Raw genomic sequence first — 26,638 nt, 5'->3', positions numbered from 1 at the left:
TGGCACAGAAATAAATTTGGAAGTGGACTGGGGACTAGTTATGTTTGAACACCCCCTATGTTTTCTACACACAAACAGTTCTCAAGAGCATGGTTTTCCCTTCTGAGGTTGAAGTATCATGCACACTTGTAATAAGCTCCAAATCAAAATGCATAGGATTTACCTGTAAGGCAGAATCCCACCATGAAATTACCTGGCTAGCAAAATGGAAGAAGTCCTCACAGCTTATTTTTTATCCAAACTGACCTTATATCCCAGAAAGTTGATAAAATAAATTCTGGCAGTGTGCATCCAGTACCCAACTATTTGAGTGCAAGAGCTTTATCCTGCAGACCAAGAGCATAGAGACAAAGTGGTATTTGAATGATGAAGCTGCATGCATTCTGCTGAAATGTATGGTGCTCTTATCTACACAGACCCAGAAGCTATCTTGTCCTTCTGGAGAAATGAAACGTTTGATGCATAACGTTTCCTGGGCACTTAATTCATGTTGCCTGAACTTGCTATGCATTGTAATATCTACCTGCAGACTGCTAAAATAAAAGCAATCAATTGGCAATTCTGCTCCCATAACCAATTTGTCCATGTTCTATGTATTATGATATTTACATATAATGATCACTAAATTGGGAGAAAGTATGGGGGAAGCATTTGTGCTAGGTAGTCTTAGAATCATAGAATCATAGAGTTGGAATAGACCACAAGGGCCATCGAGTCCAACCCCCTGCCAAGCAGGAAACACCATCAGAGCACTCCTGACATATGGTTGTCAAGCCTCTGCTTAAAGACCTCCAAAGAAGGAGACTCCACCACACTCCTTAGCAGCAAATTCCACTGTCGAACAGCTCTTACTGTCAGGAAGTTCTTCCTAATGTTTAGGTGGAATCTTCTTTCTTGTAGTTTGGATCCATTGCTCCATGTCCGCTTCTCTGGAGCAGCAGAAAACAACCTTTCTCCCTCCTCTGTGTGACATCCTTTTATATATTTGAACATGGCTATCATATCACCCCTTAACCTCCTCTTCTCCAGGCTAAACATGCCCAGCTCCCTTAGCCGTTCCTCATAAGGCATCGTTTCCAGGCCTTTGACCATTTTGGTTGCCCTCCTCTGGACACGTTCCAGTTTGTCAGTGTCCTTCTTGAACTGTGGTGCCCAGAACTGGACACAGTACTCCAGGTGAGGTCTGACCAGAGCAGAATACAGTGGCACTATTACTTCCCTTGATCTAGATGCTATACTCCTATTGATGCAGCCCAGAATTGCATTGGCTTTTTTAGCTGCCGCGTCACACTGTTGGCTCATGTCAAGTTTGTGGTCAACCAAGACTCCTAGATCCTTTTCACGTACTGCTCTCAAGCCAGGTGTCCCCCATCTTGTATTTGTGCCTCTCATTTTTTTTGCCCAAGTGCAATACTTTACATTTCTCCCTGTTAAAGTTCATCTTGTTTGTTTTGGTCCAGTTCTCTAATCTGTCAAGGTCGTTTTGAAGTGTGATCCTGTCTTCTGGGGTGTTAGCCACCCCTCCCAGTTTGGTGTCATCTGCAAATTTGATCAGGATGCCCTTGAGTCCATCATCCAGCATTGTGGAAAGGCTTTTCAGTTTAGGGAAAAGATGAATAAGAGGCAACATTTAAAAGGGTATAAAATTATACATGGTTTGGAGAAAGTAGGTAAAGTTTTTCTCCCTTGTGGATATCCAGTGAAGCAGAATGTTGGTTCAGGACAGGCAAAAGAAAATACTTATCCATGAAGCGGCTAGTTAAACTTGGAATTTGCTCCCACAAAAGGCACTGATGCCCACCAACCTAGATGGCCTTCAAAGAGGATTAGGCAACATTCATCCTGCATTTGTTCTGATTTGCTTGTGGGGTGTTTACACATCTTCCCTTTAACCATTTGTTCATTCCACACTTTTCAATGCATTTCCTAACCACAAAAAGTCAATTTCCTTTTAAAAGTGGAATTGTTGCACTAGGTAACAGAGCACTTAAATTGTGCAAACTTAACTTTTCTGGTAGGCATTTGAATCCCTCAAGCACAAAAAAACCTGACAATCCTGGAGGTGCCCCCAGGTCATGAAGAAAGCCAGCTATTGATAGCAATCAGCACATCTTTGTGAAGATACACAACAACAAAAAGCCTACTAAAAGCAGTTTCCAGCTCCACTGATTTTCTCCTGCACAACTTTCCTTCAGGTATCTGAAGAAGTGTGCATGCACACGAAAGCTCATACCAAGAACTAACTTAGTTGGTCTTTAAGGTGCTACTGGAAGGAATTTTTTTATTTTGACTATGGCAGACCAACACGGCTACCTATCTGTAACTGGAACTTTCCTTCAGCGATAGTATCAGTGCTTCTGTTTTATTTATCACTATTAGCCCAGAGGCATTAGGATTTGTGATGTATAAGATGGACTATTGCTTCTCAAGGATGCACCGACACTTATGCATTCCTAAGATTATGGTGTAGCCACCTAGAAAGAGCACATGTCTTCATTCCATTGCTGCCTGCACCCAATGCATTGGAGGTTGTCAACTGAGGACACCCTGGATTCATCTTCAGGGCTGAGAAAGAACATGGGAGATGAGTCAAGATATATTGTGCCTCAGCCACAAAAAAGCTTTATAAATCTAAATCTGCACTTTGAATTGTGCTCAAAATGTATACGGGAAGCCAATGCAGATGCTGGAGCAATGATGTAATACGATGCAAGCTGAAGCTTCCAAGGGCTTTCAAGAGCAGCCTGATAGTGGCCTCCAGGCGCTGAGTGGAGGACATCACCACAAGGTGTCCCATGTGGGACAAATAAAACAACAAACATGCATTTTTTTCATCTTTCTCATGGGAGAAAAGTGCTCCTGCCCTGTGCTGGAACCTGGAATTCCAGGGGAAGAGCTACAGCTCAGTAAAGGGAAAGGTCTTAGGTTTAATCCCTGGCATTTCCAGGTTGTGATGGGACAAACTCCCTGTCTGAAACCCTAGTCAGATGCTGCCAGTCAGTGTCGTCAGTACTGAGCTATATGGACAGTTTTCTATGCTTAGGAGTGCTCTGCTATGAGGTTGAGTGGCAGGGAGAAACTTTCCTCCTTCAAAATCACATGTCCAAACTGTCACCAGCACCAACTTTCCTTACTTCTGTCTTGCTTGCACTCAGCTCCAGAGTACCTAGAACCATAGAATTGTAGAGTTTGAAGGAACCCTCAGTGACTCTAGTCCAACCCCCCTGCAATGCAGAAATATGCAGCTGTCCCATACGGGAATCAGACTTGTAACCTTGCAATCTCCATTCTGAGGCTTTGGCTACTACCCAGAGCTGTGAGTAGTGGAAGCACGAGTGACTCCGAGCCCTTCTGCAAGAATGTCTCTGAAGTGAGAATGAATGCATTTCTTCTGCCCGGGTTCCGTGCAGCTCAGGCAACGCTCTGCAGAGATGCGAATGGCCGATCTGGGTGATTTTTCAAAAAAGTTATTATTATTTTTAAATGCACACTTTGATCTCTCTCGGAACTCGCCCCCCTCCTTCCCCACACATCTAAAACTCCTTTCGGTAAGTCCAAAGCTCCCTCAAGAGGAGCTCCGCACACAACTCCCCCCCCCCCCCCGCCGTAGCAATGCCCCGGCGGGCTCTTTTTTTTGCAATGTCACCGGGAGGAGAATGCAGGTGCAACTCCGGGCAGCCGCTGCACGTGATCCCCGAGCGGCGCTCCGCCGTCGCCAAGGGTCCCGTGTGTGTGTGTGTGTTGGGGGCGCAGTTCTGACCACCTTTCCTTTCCCTCTAAAACACCCCGTGGGCCGAAGCAGCCTCGTTCCCCAACTTCAGCAGTTTTCCCTCGCACGTGCGAGGCCGTTCCCTGGAGAGGGAGGCGAGTCAAAAGAAAAAAAAACCACACCGCCCTCTTCCATTTTAGGTGGCGCGTCCGCCTCCCCCCCCCCCTTCGGCAACCCACCTCAGCCCCTTTCCTGAGCCGCTGGTAAGTCTCCCCAGGAACGTTGATGGGCCCAAACTTTCCGGCCCGCGCGCGGCTCTAGAAGCCCGCCCTTTTTTTTTGGCGCGCGCGAAAACGAGCGTCGCTCGCCGGTTCCCCCTCAGGCGCCTGAGGCCGAGCGGGCCGGGCGCTTCCCCCCCCCTCCTCCCCACCGCCCCACCCGGGGCAGCCCGAGCCAGGCTGGCGGGGGCGGCGGCGAGTGCGTGTGGCGCGGCCAAAGGCAAGCTGCCGCCGCTGCCGTTTCTCCTCCTCCTCCACCACCACCGTCGCCGTCCTCCGGCGCCGCAGGAGCTCGGCGGGGCCGCCAGGCTGCGCTCTCGGGCCGGCTGCGAGCCTGGCTGCGTCCCCGGGCTGCCGGGGCTCCGGAGCGCCAGAGCCTCCCGGGGAGCAGGCGGTGGTGCGAGAGCGGGCGGGCGGTCCCGGGACGGAGGCGGCGGCGGCAGCTGCTGCAGCGGGAGGAGCCGGAGCGGCTCGCTGCTGCAGCGGGAGCCGCCCCGGCTCGGAGCTCCGCTTGGCCGGGCTGCGGAGCGGCGAGGCACCTGGAGCCCCTCGGGGGGCGCCCGCTAGGCGAGCTGCCTGCCAGCCGAGGAAGCGCCGTCGGCCGCTGACCGAGGTGCCCTCGCCAGCTGCTCTCCCCGCGCCCGGCATGACTTGCAAGGGCTCGTCGGGCTGGGGGCTTTGGGTGGCCCCTTTGGCGGCGCTGCTGTCTCTGAGAGGTAAGCGGGGGTACCTAGACGGGGCGGGCGGGCGGGGGGGGGGGAGAGAAAAGCATGCAAGCTCCTTCCTCCTTTGCCTGCGCCGGATTCGAACTCGCAACTTTGGTGCTGCGGGGGTCGGGCGGAGCGGCGGCGTCAGGAGCCCCAGCCCAGGAGCCGGGCGCTTCTCGGGGACGGCGGCTTTTTTATTTTGCTGAACCAAGCAAGTTGCTGTAAAGTCCCGGAGAGTGAGGAGTAAGTGTGCGAGGAGGGTTTCGTCCTCCTTAGCAGTGCCGCCTTAAGCGCCTCGATGCTTTTGCAGAATAATCAGAACCGCTCCCCTTGCTTGCCCTGCTTGTTTCTCCTCTGCAGAGCGTTGTAAGGGAGAATAATGTATACGGATTTTAAAAGGGGGTTTTGTGTGTGTGAGAGAGAAAGACAAAGTCCGCTCTGATCCAGCGACCTTTCAAGGGACTGTAGCTGTAGAAGTGATTTTATTATAAGGAGCTGGGAAAGCCGTTACTTTCTCCTGTAATGTTTCTCTTCCTCTCTTTTTGTAATGCAGAGGTATAAAGGTTGGCTGAGAGCTTATTTCCACCCGGCGTGGATAGGGTGTGTTTTCTGTTTAGTTTTAAGAAGCGTGTTGGGCTGGTTGTTTATGTACAAAATAGTGTTCTTTGTGAAACACACACAGTCAAAATAACAGTATTTAATATTAAAGCATAGTTTTACTGTGTCTCTTTTTTTAAAAAAAGGGGGGTTATAATCCAGAGGTCTACTTTCCCAGTTGTATATAGAACATGCAGTAATCTTTAAAAACCAAGCAATGCTCCCCACAGCCTTAGTCACACTACAGATACTTCATTTTTAGTTCTACCTTCTTAATTCTGGACTTCACTGTGGTGAAGTTCCTTTAATTTTCAAGGTATTGACTTGAACACTGGTTCTTCTGAAAGCATGTGGGGAAGTTTGTTTTAGGAGAACTTTCTTGTTCAGAAGGACAGGAGCACTGAAAAGTGTATAAAGCCCTCTCAGGCAACCCAAACCAGCATGCTACAGAATTTAAGTTCACTTGGGGTTATTCCCAAATAAGACTGTAGCCCAGGATACCTGCATTTGCTCTGATTTGATTGTTTATCCAGATTATTTACTGCTTTTATGCTAATTGTTTCTGTTTTAATACAACAAAATAGTCTTTGAAACACACATTCAGAAACAGTTTTTATACAATAGTAGAGTAACTATTTATGTGTAATCTGTTTCAACCGTAAGTACTTGGATGTTCCAATCCTAGTGTCTTATAACTTACAGAAATAAGTTTTGGTCTGTTAATTATGGGTAGCAATTCTTGTACTCTGATGAGGTAGAAAAGATTCAGTGTCTCTGACCATTTGTTCTATTTTTTTTTTTAAACACATTTGAAGTCATTGGGGTCAGAAATGTGAATCATGAATACCTTACTAAGATGTCCTAACAGATTTGTTTTAGCAATGTTAACATTTGTGTGTGACAAAACAATGCGTTTCACTTTGGATAGGAAGTATCGTTTCTATAGAGTTGAACTGTGCATAGATTGAACTCTAAACATACTTGGAGGCAACTAAATGAATCGAATGGGAGTTTCTTGCAGGTGATCATGCTTAGGATCAGAGTGTGATAATTACTGTTGTGCAGTTTACAAATGCAGGGAAGAACTGGGAGTCACAGAGTTACCTTCATTTCAACAATATCTCATGCTAACTGCTTACTGATGGGAGTTAAGAATTGTTTGTTTTTCTTAAGTTTTTAGAACTTTACAGGAATGCAAGGATCAGTTTTGCTATTGTGCTGGTTTGACTACATGCAACTATTAAGTAAGAGTCGCCATGCTCATAGTTATGTGTGAAGTGCTGAACTTTTACCACTCCTTGATAATTTTAGTGATTTAAAAGGAAGAGACGCATCTTACTGTGGTGTAGTTTTTCAAGTCACATTGTGGGTATTTTAGTAAGCAAGGTATTTGTGACTCTGGTTTCTCCTCTTCTTCTTGGATTATGTGATTTGGTTACCACAGCATGTGGTGCGTTGGCAGGGGACTGTTGTGCTGCTGAAGCTTGAGAGTGAAGGACTGAGACCCCTGCTGCTATGATCCAGATGCAGAACTCCACCAGCTGCACTGCAATCGGTTTTGTGCCTTTGCCAATGCTCCCTTAATTCAGGTCTGCAGCACTCCCTTGTGCTTGTTATCAGTTTTGGGATTTCCTTAAACAGTTGTGCTTGGTTTTATAGCCTTGGAAAAAGTGTGCCTAATGTTGAACCTCTGCTCAGCTTTCCTGGCTGTGCATGCACTATACATTTAAAACATATTCTAAACACATTATTTCCCTCAAATAATTCTGGGCACTGTAGTTGGTTAAGCATTACCAGGATTGTAATCCTTCTTGCAGTAAACTACATTGTCCAGAATTATTTGTGGGAATGAATGTGTTTTAAATGTTCTTCAAATGTATATAGTGTGTACACAGCCCCTAGTCTTGGCATGCAGTGTGTATAATGCTTCATTTCCACCCATTTCACCCCATTTTGTCCCCCTTGGTATTTGAGCACCCTTAGCTGTTCACTCCTTGCAAGTGCTGCATGTATTTGTCAGCCCAAGGCTTGTTCTGAAATTGGACAGAATGATAAGTGAGTTGGTCCACAACAGCCTTGTATTTAAGCACTTGCCTGGGAGCCATAGGTGATGAGACATGAAAAGCCTCTGTCAGAATTGGATTGGCTGCTTCACTTCCATTATTTCACTTCCTTCCTGGTCCCCAACTATGTTTGTGATGTGGCTGGCAGTGTTAGGGTTGGTAGTGCCCCTCCTCATTCCACAGATTAGCCCTAGTGAATAAAGTGAGATTTCAATTTGCAAATATGTCCAGTCTGTAAGGAGGCTAGTAACTTTCATAGACTTATTTATTTGGCTGGTTGGCCTATGACTCTTCAGCATCAGTTGAGTCTGTTGAAAAATGGTTTTAGGAAAGCCAAGGATAGTTCCAGAGACACCCTTCATTTGTTGGACTGCCGCTGTCCTTCAACTCCAGTTAGCATAGCCAAGTGGTCATTTATGATTAGAGTTGTAGTCCCAACACCAGTTGAAGTGCACCATGTTGGCTACCCCTGACTCTTAGGAAATGCGTGGTTGGTTGTCTGCAGTACTGCATGCTCTTTCCTAATTTTCCAAGCATTAGAAACAACTCTTCTGTCGTCACAGGATTTCTCCCTATGTAGACCAGTGAAAGGTAGGCCTTTCTGTAGAAACAGAAGAATTGTGCTCAAACTACCATGCATGATTAGTGTGACGTCCTCATAAACGCCAATCTAGGACCTGAATTTTTTTATCTGGTTCCCACATAATGGGTGGTGGTGTGAAGGGGATGGCCATTTTCTTGTTTTCACTTTTTTTGGTAAATGGGCTAGGGAGCACTCTAATTTGGCTTTGTACTATAGAAGGACATTTTCCCATAATGGCATAAAAATTAATAATCCTGAAATGATGGAGCAGTGAGGCCAGTGGAAAGGATGTGTTTTTACAGACTTTTTACAGATCAGCACTGGAAGTGGAGTTTACACTGGGGTTGCACAGAATATGCACAGCTACCTTCAGTACACATTGTTCTTCAAATCCAAGAATTACTTGTAAGGGAGGAAAGATGTGTCACTCATCCCAGACCCTGTGGGATAAGTCCAGCATAAGATCCAGTCCAGCATCCTCTTCTCAAAACCAAGTGAGGGGTTTCCATAGGCATGAAGGCAATATTCATCTCCCACTCATGATCCGCAGCAGCTTGTATTCACAGGCATACTGCCTCTGATACTTGAGATGATAAATATAATTATAATTATTTATGAATTTATGAATCACCTTTTGCATGTGTCTAAAGGTGCTTTATAGATATAACATAAAACAGCTGATCATGGTTTTAAAACACTACCCCAACCAACAAAAAATAGGTGTTCATTTTGTATTCTTTTTCAACCCAAGGCAATGAGATCTTTTCATCCCGCTAGAAGAGCTTGTTGAAACAAAAAAATTCTTCAATGGTTTCCTGAAAAGAACAGACAGTGGACATGTGTTGTATCTAAACAGGAATGCTGTTCCACCAAAGGGGCAGCCACCCTGAAAGCCCTGCTCCAAGTTACCATGGAACAGCCTTCTGATATTTTTGGAAGTTGAAGGCAAAACTCTGGTTCAGAATGCAGATATCTACTGGATATATAAGGGATAAGGTGGTATTTCAAGTAACCTAGCCCTGAACTTTATATGTTAGTACCAAAACCTTAAACTTAGCCCAGGGATGTATTGGCAGCCAGTGCAAATCGTGCAAACAAGGTGCTATATAGTGAAGGTAGTTTGCTGCCAGCAGCAGCCTAGCCACCACATTCTGCGCTAGTTGCAGCCTCTTAACCAACCTCAAGGGTAATCATCATGATTGGTAGCCACTGGTAGTGATTTCCTTATGAATTTATCTAAAATTCATAATTTAAGGCCATCCAAGTTTGGTGACCATCAGTAATAACTTGTTTGAAGGCATTGCACAGGGCAACTACAGTACCAGTGAATGAGCTATTTGAGCAGCAGAACATGCAACAGTTTCCCTAGGTACTAAGCACAGTTCATTCGCTGGTGGGAAATTCAGTGTGCCCAGAAGGGCATCCTTTAAAGAAGACTGCTGGACACAGGGCAGTAAATGGACAACAACTGTGTACTAAACTGTTGTACTAAAAGTATATTGTACAGAAGGAGCAACATCAGGGAGGAAAGTACTGTACTGCTCCCAGTACACCATGGAACAGAATTTTCTTGTAGGAAGGGAAGTTACCCAAAGCTTCCTGACAAGAAGTGGATCTATTTCTGAACTAGATAACAGCAAAGGCTGAATGACAGAAGGGAAGCACTGTTAAATATGGTGAAAATCAGAACAGTTTTCATCTTGACATTGGAAGGCTTACATGGTGTACCAGAGCCTCGAAGTGCTGCAGGTCTTACTCAAATAGATGGGACTTGGCATTGATTTCAGGATTGCATTGTCCATTGGTTGGTATTTGTACCATCTATTTTAAAAGGAAGCAGCATTTCCCTCTTCACTTGTATCAAAGCCTTTTCAACAGTTATTCATCACAGTGCGGCAAAACAGATTTTTACTTCCTTTTGTCTGTGTAAGCCACTCTCTCAATGCCTATATCAGTAGCAAAAATAATTACATGTTCTCAGTTTTTTTTGTCCAAGATTTTCTAATTATAAACCAATGCATTCAGAATGACGGCAGAATCAGCATGCCAGATCTAGGCTTCTGATGCATCTGTAGAGACTATCTAGATCTGTTCTCTGTTAAGCAATGACAGTTTGGACAAATGGACACAATTGCTTGGAGAGTATGACACCATCTAGCTTTTAACAAATGTATGTACTGAGTAGGTAATATATGGACTTTTTAAAAAAAAATCTCCTTTGCCTCTTCCAGAGGGGTGGATGTGGGAAGCAGACATAAAAAAATAATCTCCGTTCAAATACCATATCAGCTTTTTTTGTAATAAACTTATTTTTGAAACAAACTTTATTTATTTACTCATAGTATGTATATGCTTGATATACATAGCAGTGACATATGCTTTTAAAAGATATACAGTACAGTCCACTTGAAATGTTTCTGAGAAGTCTCCCAGTGATCTTTATTTTCTCTGTCCACCTGTGGTTCTTTCTGCTGTGAATATCCCACAAAGGCTGTTCCCAGCCCTTACACCGTCTCCCATTCTACAAAAAAAGTATGAAACTTGTTAGTTGTGGTTTGCACGCTATGGCTTATTGAATCTACTGGGAATAAAATGACAAAAATTGACTTTGAATGGTCGATGACCCTTTTCTGTGGCACTTAATACCATTTTAATACCTTATTTTGAAAGGGACCACAATTAGCTTTGTTTTGATATCAAAACAAACCCAATCGGTTGAAAAATAAGTGAAACAGGAGGTTTTTTCTAAACTGACACAGAGATTGCATTAGCCTAAATCGCGTGAAAATCAAAATTTTAAAAAAATTCTCCTGTGCCAAATTTTGGACCAAAAAAATAATTTGAGGTTATCTCATAGGTATCTACACATAAACTTTTTTTTGAAGAAAATCTGAGTCGTGAGAGCACATGACACCAGGTGATTTGATGCGGTATGATCCATATGTGAGAACTTGTTCAACATTGTGACTTTAATCTGAGATAGTGTTGAGTTGCAATTGACTAGACTTGTTGGGTGATCAGCTATGTCTACATTGAAAGCCGCAATGTAGGAATGACAGCCTTTAATTTACTTTATGTATTGGCTGATACATGAGGCCAGCCAAAACGTACTATGCATTGTCTGAGCTATAGAGTATTCCATCTCCCTTGCATTGGCTTTTCCTCACTGATTGGCAGAAAAGGTGATTACATTGTGCCCCAGTCCCTTTAGTGGTATAGAGTACAAATGTTCAAATCTTTGTAACACAGGGTACTGTTTGCAAGGTCTCTTGGAGGAGAGGTAAAATAGCTTGCATCCATATTATGCAACAGAAGTAGGGGTACTCAGCAGTTCGGGCTTGCAGTAGAATGAGTAGATGGCATATTCTTGGCTCCATGGTCCAAGTCTTAACCACTAGAGAACATTTTACATCTTATGGCAAATAAGCAATATTCCCCCTGGTACCCCTTAGGGGATATTTAGCGACTTTTTCTGGTGACTCATCTATTTGTCAGGATGCTACTATTATACTTTTTAAAATACAGTATTCAAGAGTGCTTGTAAACAGTTTCTTTCAAGGAGAATTGCACACGCAACATATTTGGAGTTCATCGGAGTGATAAGATAGCTTTCTTTGCTTTTAAATGCCTGCTCATGCCTTTGAAGAGCAATAAAGTTGTTGCGTTTGACATTCCTGTTGGCATTGTTGCTCCAAAGTATTTACGTACAGTGGAACCTCTACTTACAACCATAATCCGTTCCGGAGGTCAGGTCATTACTAGAAACGTACACAAGTACACTTTTCCATAGAAAGTAAGAAAAGTGAATTGAGCCGTTCTAGATGATGAAAAACACCCCCTAAAACAGCAATTTAACACGGATCTTACTGTCTTAAAGAGACCATAGATCCATAAAACGAAGGTAATAATCAATGTACTGTACTATAAGATAAATAAGACAGTATTGTAAATGAAAAAAATTAACATTTTATTCTCTCACATGCACTGAGGTGGGCTTACCTGGTTACAAGCTGGGGGCGGGGCAAGGGTCAGTAAAGAGCTGATTCACTTTGGCCAGGCAGGGTCACTTTTTTTTCTTGCCAGGCCAGGTTCTTCTTTGGACTTCCTCAGGTTAGTTCCTTGGTGGGTTTGGGGCTGCAGTGCGCCCTGCTGTGCTTCTTGCAGGCGGCACCTCTTCCACAGCTTCGAGGGTGGGATGGGGGCTTTCTCTCCAGCAGCAGAGGCCTCAGTGCTGCTCTGCAGCCTGCCGGGCAAGCTCTGGGCTGCTGGCAAGACCTCTCTTCATATCTAGCGGAAAGTTCATAAGTCAAAGTACCTACTGAAGGTCGTAACTGGAATCGTATGTAAGTAGAGCCGTACGTAAGTCGAGGTTCCACTGTAGTAATTTGCTTTTGTAAATTGGAAAGTGGTAAATGTTTTCTTGAGAGCTCGTTTATAGAACTATATATGAGTGAACATAGCTGGTGTGGTTCAGTGTGGGCATCACCACTGGTGCTCATCATTGTGGCAATCTGAAAATGGGAACATCATGTTCTTCCTTTCTGAGAAATACAGTTTCTTCTGTGCCAAAGATTATTGTTTTCTCATGATATGTTTTACTTTCAGTCAGTAGAGAAGAGTTGTCTACTGTGCTATTAAACACAATTTATGTGATTTCTCATATCTGCTTTAGATTTATATATTCTCCCCATGAAAATGTGATAGTACAAGCAAGCTGACCATTCTGTGGTGACCAATGTAACATTTATAAGCTTCTTTACATAATATTATGTGTTTCAGCTAATAGTATTGAGCATCAATTACCATTAAACAGTTTGTTAGCTGCCTTGATCTTTCCTACAAAAATTATCAAGTAGTAGTTTAAATACGGTACTTCCTTTTTATTGTGTATTGAAATATGTAACTAATGCAACATTCTTGCAATCTCAATAACTTTACTTGGATTTTGTTGAGGGGGGAAAGGCATGTGCTTTTGTAACAAATGTAACACACTCAAGCAGCATAGGTTTTACTGTCTGAATCTGATTTTGCTCCTAACATCCATTAGTTCAGTTGGTTAGATAGCGTAGTGGGTTTGATCCCCATACAGGCCACCTGCATATTCCTGCATTGCAAGGGAATGGACTAGATGACCCTTGTGGTTTCATCCAACTCCACAATTCTATGATTCTATAAAATTTATTGTCAGCAAAACTATAGTACACTAAAGGCTCATTAGCTTGTTCTCAGTTTTCTTGGAGAGGTCTTTAACTGCACTTTAGGGAAAAAAATCAGAGAAATTCTGGGTCATCTTGTATGTGACACTTCTTGCATGTGGTTGTTTTACTCACTTGTAAAATGCCATTTTGAAAAACAGTTGCCAATTAATGAAACGTGGGAAAATTATCTTTGAAATTATATAGAGCATGTTAACTACATATGAAAATGAAAATTGAGTCTATAGGTTGATATTTCTATGGAACTACCCAATACAACTTGATTAAAAAGGCTCGCCAAGCAGTGTTCAAATAAAATTATAGATAAAACACAACTAATACCTATAAATCAACTAAAAAGGATATACATAAAACTGTAATTAGAAACAAAGATAAAATATAGGTATTAAAGTGTGTGTGTGTGTGTGTGTGTGTGTGTGTGTACATATTGAAAGGAATTTTGTGCTAGAATTCCCAAATGTGTACATGGGGCTTTGAAGACATGGGTGCGTGTGCTATGTGTTTGTTCCGGGAACTCTTGAACACTGCTATTTCTTTAATATATTTTATTATTTATACCCCACCCATTCTGGGTGGCTTACAGCATATAGAAAAAATGGTAAAATGTCAGACATTAACTATTTCTCGATATAGGGCTGCCTTCAGGTGTCTTCTAAAAGTCAGAAAGTTGTTTATTTCCTTGATATCTGATGGGAGGGCGATAGTTGTTTATTTCCTAGACATCCGAAGGGAGGGTGTTCCGCAGGGCAGGTGACACTACCGAGAAGGCGCTCTGCTTGGTTCCCTGTAACCTCATTTCTTGCAGTGAGGGAAATGGGGATAGAGACTGTCCTTCACGTATACTGGGCCGAGGTTGTTTAGGACTTTAAAGGTCAGCACCAATGCTTTGAGTTGTGCTCGGAAACGTACTGAGAGCCAATGTAGGTCTCTTAGGACCAGTGTTATGTGGTCTTGGTGGCCATTCCCAGTCACCAATCTAGCTGCCGCATTCTGGATTAGTTGTAGTTTCTGAGTTACCACATAGAGTGCATTGCAGTAGTCTAAGCGGGAGATAGCAGGAGCATGCACCACTCTGGCGAGACAGTCGGTGGGCAGGTAGGGTCTCAGCCTGCATACCAGATGGAGCTGGTAGACAGCTGCCCTGGACACAGAGGAGTGGAATATGTATCCTAAAAATAAATAAATACTTAGGTTCTTGCTTTAAACATTCATTTTCATTTGTCATTGACTTTTCAGTGTTGAGAGGAATTTAAATCCTTTTAAAATAATGGACAAAGTGAAGAGATATTCTGAGCCCATCTAAATATGAAACAGTGCAATACTGGACATACATACTCAGAAGCAAGCCACATTGAATTCGGGGGTGCTTACTCCTAGGTAAGCACCTATATCAGGAGAAAACGTCTCTGCCCAGCCCCCATTACTTCTGATTTTTTTCCTGTTGCTTTTGCTTTTATGTTCACATTTCTGACAATATATTATTTTTTCTACTCTTGCTGCTAAGGCACTGCACAGATTTGGTAGTAAATAGTCCATGATAAGGTAAAGACTTGCCTTGAGTGGCTCAAAAGCAGTGAAGTTTGTATCTTTCAGTTCTAGCTTCTGCATACTTTTGACTTTGACTTTCTTCCTGTAATATTTCAGTGAGATTGCATAGGAGCGGAAAGATAAACATGTGCCAAAATCTTTGCAACATCAGATCCTTTGTGTGTGTTAAACTTCTTCAAATTGTCATTACCATACACATTTGATTTAATCTGCCTTCGTGTTGCCTGGATCCCTTGCTTTGTTAAATCAACATTTCCATAAAGGGAGACGTTGTGGGATTACTGTGTTTATAGGAATTGACGTTTCAGTCCTTTGACCTTCTATGCTCTGGAATAATCTGTATTTTCCTACTGCAACAGCTTTAACGTGTTGGATAAGAAGAGGCGCTGCAGGATACCTTGTACCTCATGAAGCACAAATTGAGTTGTGGAGTCCAAAGTGGGGGCTATAAATACAACATTCTGGTTGTGCACTTGGTCAGTAGTGCTATCTGGATCCCCTGCTGCAGTTTAAAGTTGTTATTTGGTATCAATCTTAGAGGTACTTGAACTGGTGACACCCAAGTGGTTCAGGCAGATGTGGAGAAATACTTCATGTCAGTGTTTTCAAACTGGTAACATCCCTTTAAGGAAAACATGTAGAATTATTCTAGATATAATTATTGGCATTTTATTTTATGACTCTATTGCTTCCTGCCTCTTCAGATCAATAAAATAAAATTAGCTTACTCCAAATCCTAATGCAGAAAACATTTGTATATACCCCTGTGCTCATTAATTTTTTATTGTGTGCTGAATATGTAATATTTAACCATACACTTCTGTTTTGGCACATCACTGGTAGAACTCTTTATTTTTGCACTGGTATGAGTGCAGCCTCCTTGCTATTTTTATCCAAGAGTCTTTGGCTGCAATCCTAAATGTACTTATTTCAAAGTAAATTTCAGATAAATCAATGGGATTCACTTGCAAGTAAATGTGTTGTAGAACTAAGGTGCCAGCCTCGTTTATCCATAACTTGTTTTATAACTTTGCAGACTAGAGCCATTACAGCTCTAAACAGACTTACAAGGAGTAAGTCCCTTGGAACTAAAAGGGGTTAACTTTTGAGCAAAGATGCTTAGGAACATGCTATAGGGCAGTACTTTTGCACCCTTTCTAAGATGCAGCTTCTTTCTACTCTTACACTTTACTGATGGGTTCATGATATGCCTAAACTGTTATCTTATAAGAACACAAGAATAGCCTGCTGGATCACGCCAGTGGCCCATCTAGTCCAGCTTCCTGTTCTCACAGTGGCCACCCAGCTGCCTGTGGGAAACCAGCGAGTGAAACATGAACACATGAATACTCTCCCCTCCCATGTCGTCCAGCAACTGGTTTTGGGAAGCATTGTTGCCTCCAACTGTGGAGGTAGAGCATAGCCATCATGGCCAGAAGCCATTGATAGCCCCCTCCTTCATCCAGTACAGTGGTACCTCGGGTTACAGACACTTCAGGTTACAGACGTTTCAGGTTACAGACTCAGCTAACCCAGAAATAGTGCTTCAGGTTAAGAACTTTGCTTCAGGATGAGAACAGAAAGTGTGCTCTGGCTGCGCGGTGGCAGCGGGAGGCCCTATTAGCTAAAGTGGTACCTCAGGTTAAGAACAGTTTCAGATTAAGAACAGACCTCCAGAACGAGTTAAGTTCTTAACCTGAGGTTCCACTGTACCTCCAATCCAAATTGGTGGCCATCTCTTTAGGCTGCTGTTGTTATATTGCACGGCAAGGGTGAAATCAGTAGCTGAGAGCTGGTGGGACCAAGAACCTTGGAACTACCAACTTCCACTCAAATACCTAAAAATCCTTCATTTGGCAAAATCTGATAATATTATTGGTTATTCCCTGTCTTTAGATAACAAAGAGTTGTCACATTTTTGGATTCACCCCATTCCCCCACATCCACAAGATCTAGAAACTCCTTTCAATCAGAGCTTGAAAGGATGTAAAACCAAGAGGCCAAGCTGCATTCCTGTGCAATGCGTTATGAGCCTCCACATTTTAATGCTGGTTTGTCCATTTAATTTATTTTTGAATACATCTAAAACTATAGCTTAGATTACCATTTCAAGCACTTTATGTTTTAACCAAATAGGGCTTAATGAACTGTAAGTTCCAGCAACCTTTTGAAATATCTGCTAACATTTAGTACTCTGATTTAGTATCTGCTGTAAGTGAGAGAGTGGTTTTGTTGTTGTTAACACTCTGTTTGTAGTTGTTCGCATTCCCACAAGCAGCAGCATCCTGCTCTGGTGCCTGTGTGGTCAAACATTTATTAAGCCTACAAAAAATACGTTGGAACTTAATTTTACAGCAGTCTTATGGAGCAGTGGTGCATTACAGTGCACATTTGAGTAAATCTTTGCAAGTTGTAGTCTCAGATCATAAGTTTGCATCATCCCTTCTTCCTGTGACACCTTAATCCTCTGGTACTGTTTTATTAACTGAAAGAAGTAATAGATCTGGAGTGTAACAGACAAATGTGGGAAGACCATTTTGCTTTCCTGCACTGTCCTGGTTCATAATTGCATCTTTTATTTCTGTAACTTCCAGGGAGTATTGATGATCACATCATTAATTATTCTCTTTCTGTTTTTTTAAAATGAATGTAATGTGTACGGTAGTTGATTTCATGATCTTCAAACCATTTATATTAGAGTATAACCACTGAAAGAAAAGGAATTACATCAGGCTATATTGAAGACAGGAGTGCCTGGCGTGCTCTGGTCCATGGGGTCACGAAGAGTCGGACACGACTAAACAACTAAACAACAACAATATTACTTCAGGACTTTTGTTCTTCTTGGACTAATCAGAATTTGGGAAAAACCCCTCAAAGATGCTGCCAAATACTATTTATGGAAGACCCCCCCCCGAAGATTCATAGTGCTCCCACATTCTATTGGGCCATATTTCTGAAGTTCGCTTATTTTGGATTTAGGCTGTGTTTCTTGAAAAGAGCACCCAAAACCTTTCAGCTGCATTTCAACCTAGTGCCAATTTTTTTGCTCTACAGCTCCCATCACTCGCAACCAGCATAGCAAATGGGAATTATAGCTCAAAGCATTTGGATGGCACCAGGCTGGCAAAGGCTACTCTTGCTTGTTTCACTGGTACTCTATAGTGCTTAAGATCTTGGTTAGGACTTCTGGCATGCCCAGCTCACTCAGAGTCGATTTAAACATAGTGTTGAGTTGCACATAGTTTGACCCACATACTTAGAAAATGCAACTGGAGATCGTTGTCTGCTGTAGAAGATGTGGCTTTTTGGGGATGAGTTAATGTTTTCTGCTCCAGCAGGGCCAGCCAGAGACATTTTGGTGCTCTGCGCAAAAGGCCCTGACCATCCACACCACAGATCCAGGTCCCCACCACTCATTTTCCCCACTGTTGTGCTCCCACTACTGCCAGCCCTGTCATTGCAACTATACTCTCATCTGCAGCTACTCCTGTGCTGCCGCAATAATGCAACAGCAGCAGAAAGGGTGCAACATTGAGGGTGCAGTGGTGAGGGCAATGAGGTTGTTTTGGTGTCAGGGCAGGGTAAGATCTGCTGCCTGAAGCAAATGGCTTCACCTCACCTCACCTAATTCTGCTGAAAATTGCTTCCTCGGCTGCTTTTTCACATGTGGGTTCAAATACTGGGTGTGTTTGTCTTTTTCTTCACTGGAAGAGGAAAACACTTAGGGATAATATTAGTGGGGAAACCAACAGGAGTAAAAGATAGAGAAGGTCCCCTCAGCCCCACTAGTCTCCCTTTACTGCATTTCAGCTGTAGCTTTGAATCCATTATACGTTTTAACAGAAGTAGAGAAAAAAAGCTATGTGCAACCAAGAAATGTGCATGGTGTGGTTCATTATAATCTTGAGGGTTTTTTCCTTGGTTATCTGGGACCATGGAATATAATCGTAATGACTATAAAACACTTTGTGGCATAAGCCCCACTGATTTTTATTGGCAAGTTCAGCACGTGAAAAAAAGGACTTGAATTCTATTCATTAAGGCTGGATCCTGATTCTTATATACAGAATTGTTTAATACAGTGTTATGTGCCAGGTTCTGTAAAACAAAGCTGCATTTCTGGATATGGTTTACCAGGCATTTAGGGATCCTTTAGGATGGGGGGGGGAATCCTCTGTAGAGATGTAAATGTTTGTGTGAGGGTTTTTTATGGCTTTGGTAAAGCTTACAGTGTAAATGTTGAAACTGCTTGTTAGGGAAAGGGAATCTATCAAGTGTATTCAGTAAAGAACTGCAGTTGGTGAGTTTACACACTGCTTGTTGCAGAGGAGGCGGTGTTTATCTTAGCTACTTTATGTGTTTACTGCAATATTCCTGCGTCTTGTTCAGTGTAATGTTTATAGTTGTTCATAACAGTTCCTGTAACTGGAAACAATTAACTTCGCTGACGTGGAAATAAAGCTTGTTTGTGGCAGTGTTCGAAACTCCCATTGTTCTAGGCGCATTTTGAGACAGGGAATTTCATTAGCGCAAGCAGTTTCTGAGCTCTGGGTGCAGTACTGCGCCTAAGATTTCAGATTAAAACTACAGAGTGGAAGGAACGGAGGAATTTTTTCTGCCTCCCCACTACTCTCTGAAGACCGGAGAAGAGATCCTCTTAAGAATATTAGGGGGGTGGGTGGACAGGGGACGGAGTAGACCATGTGAAAAATGAACGTAATATTTTAGCTGCAGTTCATTCATTTTCAGCTTTGTATTCTTGTTATAAAAAAGCATACCTAGACATTCTGTTGTTGCGCCCATAACCCTAGGTTTAATGTGCCATTTAGCTCCTAGCTTTCATATCTCAGTTTCTAACACTGGTTTGTGATTATTATGGCCTGTGACAAAGCAGAGGAAGGGGAACAGCTGAAAAGTATTGTGGCCTTAATAGATCAGATTCTTGAGCTTGGTCTTGGAATCTGTCTTTGAGAAAAGCTTTAGACAGGCCCCACTCTTACCACCCAGGAGCTTGAAATATTAATGTGAGCCTCTCATAGGAAGAATGAATTGCACTATAACCCTAACCCTGCTTACCTGGGAGTAGGACCCATTGCATTCAGTAGTATGTATTTCTGAGTAGACAGGGTTAGGATTAGGGATAGGGGAATCTGTCAGTTTTGCTTTTTCTTGATTCATCATTTTGCCAATCTTATGTTAAGCTCTCCATATTTCCATATCAATTTGTGAATGCTTTTTAAAAAACGCCTCACGAAAGTTTCATCAACATTTTTCTGTGAATTTATCCAGATATATACATTCTTGGAAGCAATTGTCCCTCATCAATATATGCACTTTCATGTATACTTTCTCCTATAGTACCACATTACTTAGCTGGAGAATTGCATTGAAAAATTCAGAGAAGCATGACATTTTGAAGTATATCTGTGTTTTGGTTTGTGTATTGTTTCAGAAAGTGTAAATTGGATAGGCTTATCTTTGTGGACTAAACCATATTTTGTCCCCATCTCTAGGATTGTGCTGTAAGATATTTATAGAAATTACTTTAATATACTAAATGTAACTAGAAAATTATATCTTTCAAAATGCTGGCATGTGTTGAGCTTGTAATCCCCCTCCCCATTTCTTCAGAGTTAAGGTTTTCTTCCATCTTATTCTCATTTTCCTCTTGCACTTGGAATGCTCATCCAAAAGTGCCATGAAATACAGTGCTTCTTGCCCCACCTCTGCCCACTTCTTCAGATGTATCGGTTCCCTTGGTACCCAAACCATTACCGATCAGTGAAATGGGATGTTCTGCAGTGTGAACAATCACTTTTATTAGCTCTTTGGATGATACTTTTGCCTTGTTAACATAAGGGTTAAATTTCTGCTGGTTCTGGATTAGAGGGAGGATGTATCAGAAGTGTACAGATGATTTGTGGGGCTGCTGTCAGAATCTCATGACCAGAATAGACCAAGGAGACCTTGGCTCACTGTCAAGAGGAACAAAATAGCCCAAGTCTTTGTCTATTGGTTTGTCAAGGGCAGTCCCTTGCTCTGCCCTTGAAACAGCTGGTATGCCTCTGGCCTTTCTTACAGGACTCATCCATAATCAGGATCTCCCATCACCATGCTGTTTGCCAATGATGCAAATGATTTTCCTCTTGTTTAGTTGGATGATGCTAACTTACATGCCATATTAGCAGCAATATTGCTTGTGTGGTTTTTGGATACATGGTGCACCTATTTTCTTGTGAATTCAGTTGTTCACTTTATATTCTACTCTCTATGTAATCATATTTAAACAACACCACCACCAACAAAAACTACCCTGGTATTTATAGTACCTGATTTTCACCAATCAGTCTGAAGTTTCGTCTTTTATATTTAAATGCAAATATATGTCATGCAACCTGTGATAGATGCAAACAGCTCCTGCAGTGTGCAAGAAACCTGATTTGGAATGCTGACCTCTCTGGGCAAGAGTGGGGGGTTCAGGCTCCCTGTATCCATGTTCCCTTGCTGCATCTTAGTTGAAACAGCCCTTATAGCATCAGCAGTATCTTGATGTAATTGACAAGAGGTGCTGGATGCTTGCTGAGTCAGTGAGGTGTGTGCTTGCCAAGTGACTGCAGCAGAATGGAGGCTTTTGCTTGCCTCCGATGGAGCAAAGTTGTCTAGTTTTTTATGTGCCATCTTAACTTTGGTCTCTCCTTTCTACCATGATATAAGGATTGGCAATATTAACATTTGAGTGTGGCGCAAGAGAGAGAGACGGTGGAAGGACAATAAATAATGAGGCCTTGGTTCTTGGTTTTGCTATCGTGGTAAACTAAATCATTCTCTCTCCTGCTACCTGAACTTGGGCTGAATTCTGTGGCATGAGGAATGATGATGTACTTACAACCAAACCAATTCATAAAAGCAATGACTCTTCTAACAACAACACACTCAGTTGGTGTGCCAAACTTGAATTCAGGTTTTGGGGTGTAAAATGTGCATCTTTTTCCTTGCGCATTTTGTAGCATGGTTATCAAATGCCTTGTTTTAGCTACAGCTCTCCTATTTTTCATATTATGTAGCTCAAGGTAGCATATGTCTTGATGTGAGATTTCTCTTTATAATGCAAGTTGTCCTTCTGGGAGCAAACAATAAATTTCATGCTATTATGAACCTTATTCACTTAGATTAATTCCAGACAGATCTGTGCTGACTTTTTTTGTCTGTGAAAATTTTCAGGGTAAACAGGGGGAGTGGGTCCAGGGACTTCATTATTTCCTGAAACTCCTTTACTGTACATCTTTACATGTTGGCTGTTTTGTACCAGCTCCTATCCCTCCCTGCTTCTGTGGTTGGTTTGGCAAATTATTTTCTCTTTTGACTTTTTGTGGGGTGGAGATGTGTTTGCAAACAGGGCAGAAAATTCACAGCATTGCTTCCTTCCCCTTGTCTATTCTGAGTGAGGATGAGAATCATGGCCTTTGCTCTGAAATGGGTGATGTAGAGTGAACTGAGCTGGAGACATTTTCAGTGAAGTAGGCCGGACAAAATATACCTTCCTGTTACAACTCGGTCCAGATTTTGATTCACTCCTTGTAAGATGGAGTGGACTCCCATAGCAGGTACCAAATTAGCATTGTTGGGTATACAGATGATTCTCTGTTAACTAATGATTGTAATTAGTTTTGCATGTCACTGAAAAACTTGACTTGAGGTTTTCAACAGAAATTAAATCACTTAAACTAGGCTTGTTTGATTTCAGCTTTAATTTGTCCCTCTAGTCATGTCTCCTCCTGCCTCTAATGTAGGTTCAAGAGAGAGGTGTTTTCAAAATATAATGTGTGATGTTCTAGGACTAAATGCATGTATATTTAAAAAATTCTGTTTGTCTAGTATTCAGGCCATGCCCAGCCTGTGAGTTGTCTTCTTTTTGCTGCACTCTTCAGTTTATGTTGTTCATAGCATATCTTTCATTTTGTTGCCTGCACCTCCCTGCACTCTATGTATGAGAAGCTGGACAGTTGGCTCCTCTAACTGGTTATGTGAGTTATCTGAATTCTGTCTCCCCCTCCCTCTGCCGCACTCCTCCCTTTTCTTAAGAAAAACAACAACCTTCTGTTGGTAAGAATTGGACATCTGCAGCTAAGCATTATTTATGAATTAGTCTGCCTTTTTTGTATTTTCTAGTAAATTAGCCTCAGTGCCAGATTTTGGGGGCACTGTTAATAGGCAGTAAATTGTCAGTCATGTTTTTATTTTGCCCCTCAAAGGAACACAATTTGTACTGTCTGCCTCAGGCTCAAAAATGTCTTGTTCCACCTCTGGTGAAATTTTGTCCATCTTCAAACTGGGTCACTTTTCAGCATGATAACACTACATTACACATGCTTACACACATCCCCAGGTGTTCTCATTACAGACAAAGCAGCATTCACAAACAAATAGCGAAGCTGAGCTTCGCATAGTCTTTTACATATTACTTCTGATAACTAATTGTGTATCTGGCTGATAAAAGATGAGTAAGATGGATGAGTAAGAAACACTGTGGTTGTTTCTTAAAACAGTGGTATCTTATCTCTGCCCTACACTTAACTGTCTTTTAAAAGCTATACATTAAATGGGGCCTGCATTTTCTACCTACTGTGCTAGGCACTACTTCCTAGCTGAGTAATTTCTGTAAATACAGGGCAATTGTTGCAGTGTTAATGGCTCTCTAAGCATGCAGACTGGTGCTCCCAGGCATTTCACACTTCGTGGGGAAGTTGGTATCCTCCTGGCTTGAAAGTGGATGGTACTGTAACAGCCGGTTCTGTCCATTTGGTCCCAGCAGGCTCTGATATACTCAGACATAGGTGTTAACTTTTAAGAAGCCAAAACTAGATGTGTTAATTATAAGTATTGCTATTAGGGACAACCATACTTAAGATATTTATTTCAAAGCAGTGATCAGCCTCAATTCCCATCTGCAAAATGGGAATAGCCTTAGGGACTGCCTTCTCATATGAATTTATCTGAATAGTTAGATCAACATTAGAGGAAGGAACTTTGATCACCTGCTCTCTGAGGTTGACACATAAGGTAGAGGCTTTACCCAGTATAGTGCCTGGATGCTATGTAGTGCTACTGCCCTACTGTGTCTTAATTAAAGCCCATGGTGTGTAATGGATGCCCAAGAAAGCAGGTAGGATGTTGCATCGGGAATTGCAGGACCTTGGATAGCTCCAAGAACCTGGCAGAATCTGGAACGCAAGCATCTGGTAAAATCTGAAGGCCCCCCCTCCCAACTGTATGTGTGTGTGGTGTAGCCACTGATGCAACAGTAGTGCATTAGCAAAAATAGTGCATTAGCATACAATCCGAACTTCATTTCACTTTATTTGTTGCTCTGAGATACTTCTGCAGTGTAACCACATTATTGCTGCCTAGAGGGGAACTCTTGCACTACAGTGGTACCTTGAGTTACAAACGCCTCAGGTTACAAACTCTGCTAACCTGGAAGAGTTACCTTCAGTTGAGAACTTTGCCCCAGGATGAGAACGGAAATCGTGTGCTGGCGACGCAGTGGCGGCAATAGGCCCCATTAGCGAAAGCATGCCTCTAGTTAAGAACAGTTTCAGGTTAAGAACGAATTAAGTTCGTAACTAGAGGTACCACTGTATAGCGCAACAGAAACAGGACAAAAAAGCAGAATATTTTAGTTCAACTATTTCAGCATGAAGTTGTGGGATATGCACTGGCAGTACACCCACCCCTATTTTTTTTGAAGACACGGTGTTTTTTTCACAATTAGTTTTTATTGTTTTAAATATGACAAATACAAAATTACAGAACAGAGTAAAACCAAGAAATATACAAGCTGTTGTAGACTAATTCTTTGATGTAAAGTAGGAATAATGACATGAGAGAAGTCAAAGCATGCCATCCAATTAACACTCTGTGATGTTGCTTCCCTATCCATAGCGAAAATTAGAGACTAGGGGCTGACATGCAAGTTTCTGTTAACATAACCTGAAATGGGAAGCCACACTTTTTCATAATCCTCCTCCTTTGAAGTGCCCCTGACTTCTCTTGCATTTTAAAAGCACAATAGACTATACCCAGTCCATCCATCTTTTTGTGAGTTGCTCTCCCTACACTTTCCAGCATGACCTCCATATCCTCACTAGCTGCTAGTATCAGTGTCATTACCTCTCTAAAACACACTGAGGGATTTAAATTACTTTCAGGTAACATGAGAGTGTCCCCCAGGTCTGGAATGAGAAGCTGCCCTGTAATATTAGAGCCCGTGGAGAAGATTTGATCTGAATATCTCTTTATATGGGGACATTCCCCACAAATGCAAAAGGGATCCATTCTCCCCACATCCCCTCAAATACAGCAGTGAAATGACTGCACTGAAAAAGAGAGGTTTTACTGGGGTCCAATGCCAGTTTCTGGGCTAAATGCAGGGTTTTCATCTTGATGCTCAAAGTAATATGTAGTTTAGGTCTTGTTCTGAAATAATGTGTCCCCACTTTGTTCCCCCTCTGTACCTTGAGATAATCCAAAGAAGTTCTTCTACAACTGCTTAAGTACAGTGGGTGGTTCTCAGACTTGGGTAGCCACTGTGGTGCCTGCCAGATGATGTTGGACTACAACTCCCACCAGTCCCAGCTGGCATGACCAATGGTCAGGGATGATGGGAGTTGTAGTCCCAACAAATCTAGAAGGCAGCACATTTGCTAATCCTGCTATAAAGACTTGTAACTTTTTTGTCATGGCACAGCAGTTATGGAAAACACTGCTCAAAGTTTCTCTCAGGGCATCCCCTCTTCTGGCCTTTGAGAAGCAGGTTGAAAAATAGGCCTTATTTCAAGAAGATTTTAACTGAGTTGGCTTTAAACTGAAGAACTGCTGTTTTAAATCCTTGTCATATTTATTTTTGGTTTTTACTATTGATTTTTATTGTTTATTGTTTTTATTGACTTGTTCCTAAAAAAAATTCCTGCAAACTTAAGAGAACTGTGGCTTTGGAGTGCAAGTTTAATAAATTAATAGTAAATAAATGCTAAATCATTCCTCTTCTGATTGTAAAAGTAGTATTTACTGTATTATTATTGATTTTCCCCTCCCAAATGCATATTTTTTAGAAGAGTTGCTAAATGATGCAATGTAGTTCTTACAAATACTGTTATATGGGAAGCATTCTAAAGAAAAGTGGATGACTTGCACCCTGGGACTCCCCGCAGATGGGTGTCTGAAAGCTCTGGTTTTGTGGTCTGTACAGTGGTACCTCAGGTTACAAACGCTTCGGGTTACAAACGCTTCAGCTTACAAACACTTTGGGTTATAAACTCTGCTAACCTGGAAGTAGTATCTCGGGTTGAGAACTTTGCACCAGGATGAGAACGAAAATCGTGCAGCGGTGGCATGGCGGCAGCAGGAGGCCCCATTAGTGAAAGTGCCCCTCAGGTTAAGAACGGTTTCAGGTCAAGAATGGACCTCCGGAACGAATTAACTTCGTAACCCAAGGTACCACTGTACTGCTTGTGCTAGCCTTGCAGTTGCTTCTTTTACTGTTCATGGAAAGGCGGGAGACAAGCATTTGCTGTGGATCCTGGCCCAGGTCTAGCTAGATTTTTAGTTGTCACCAAGGGATTATGGGAGTTGGAGTGCAATAATATTAGGAGGACCTGGCTGTCTAACCCATTTTGATAATTTAAGTCGGTGGTACAGGGATCTGGGACCAAAGAGGAAACTCCTGAAAATGAGCCAATGGAAAATGAGCCATCGGAAGCCAATGAGCCAATGGAGTCAATGTGAAGTACATAGTTTCTCTTACTCTCCCCTTCCTCTTCACCACCACGCCTTGAGTTTTAACATAATTCCTTGCTGTATTAAATCTAATTTAGACTGTAAGCTCTTCAAGTTACTGGCAGTGCAGGATATATATGTAAAACAACCAACAAGTGT

General features: G+C 42.3%; 1 protein-coding gene across 3 annotated transcripts in view; it reads left to right on the top strand.

Annotated features, from left to right (window-relative positions):
• Nucleotides 1-3,688: 3,688 nt before the first annotated feature.
• IGSF11 (immunoglobulin superfamily member 11) overlaps nucleotides 3,689-26,638 on the top strand; it is a 176,500-nt gene continuing 153,550 nt past the window's right edge. Inside the window, exons 1-2 of one of the 3 annotated variants that reach the window (XM_083498948.1) lie at nucleotides 4,096-4,207; nucleotides 4,431-4,703. In XM_083498948.1, the coding sequence (XP_083355074.1) occupies nucleotides 4,634-4,703 (70 nt within the window). In that variant the 5' untranslated portion in view covers nucleotides 4,096-4,207; nucleotides 4,431-4,633. Of the gene's footprint in view, nucleotides 3,973-4,095; nucleotides 4,208-4,361; nucleotides 4,704-26,638 lie in introns of those variants that run through there. The other 2 variants (XM_083498950.1, XM_083498949.1) reach the window with 2 other exon arrangements.

Source organism: Podarcis liolepis (assembly GCF_965112155.1).
Source record: "Podarcis liolepis genome assembly, chromosome: 4".
Taxonomy (NCBI): Eukaryota; Metazoa; Chordata; class Lepidosauria; order Squamata; family Lacertidae; genus Podarcis; species Podarcis liolepis.
This window is presented reverse-complemented; position numbering and strand designations above follow the sequence as displayed.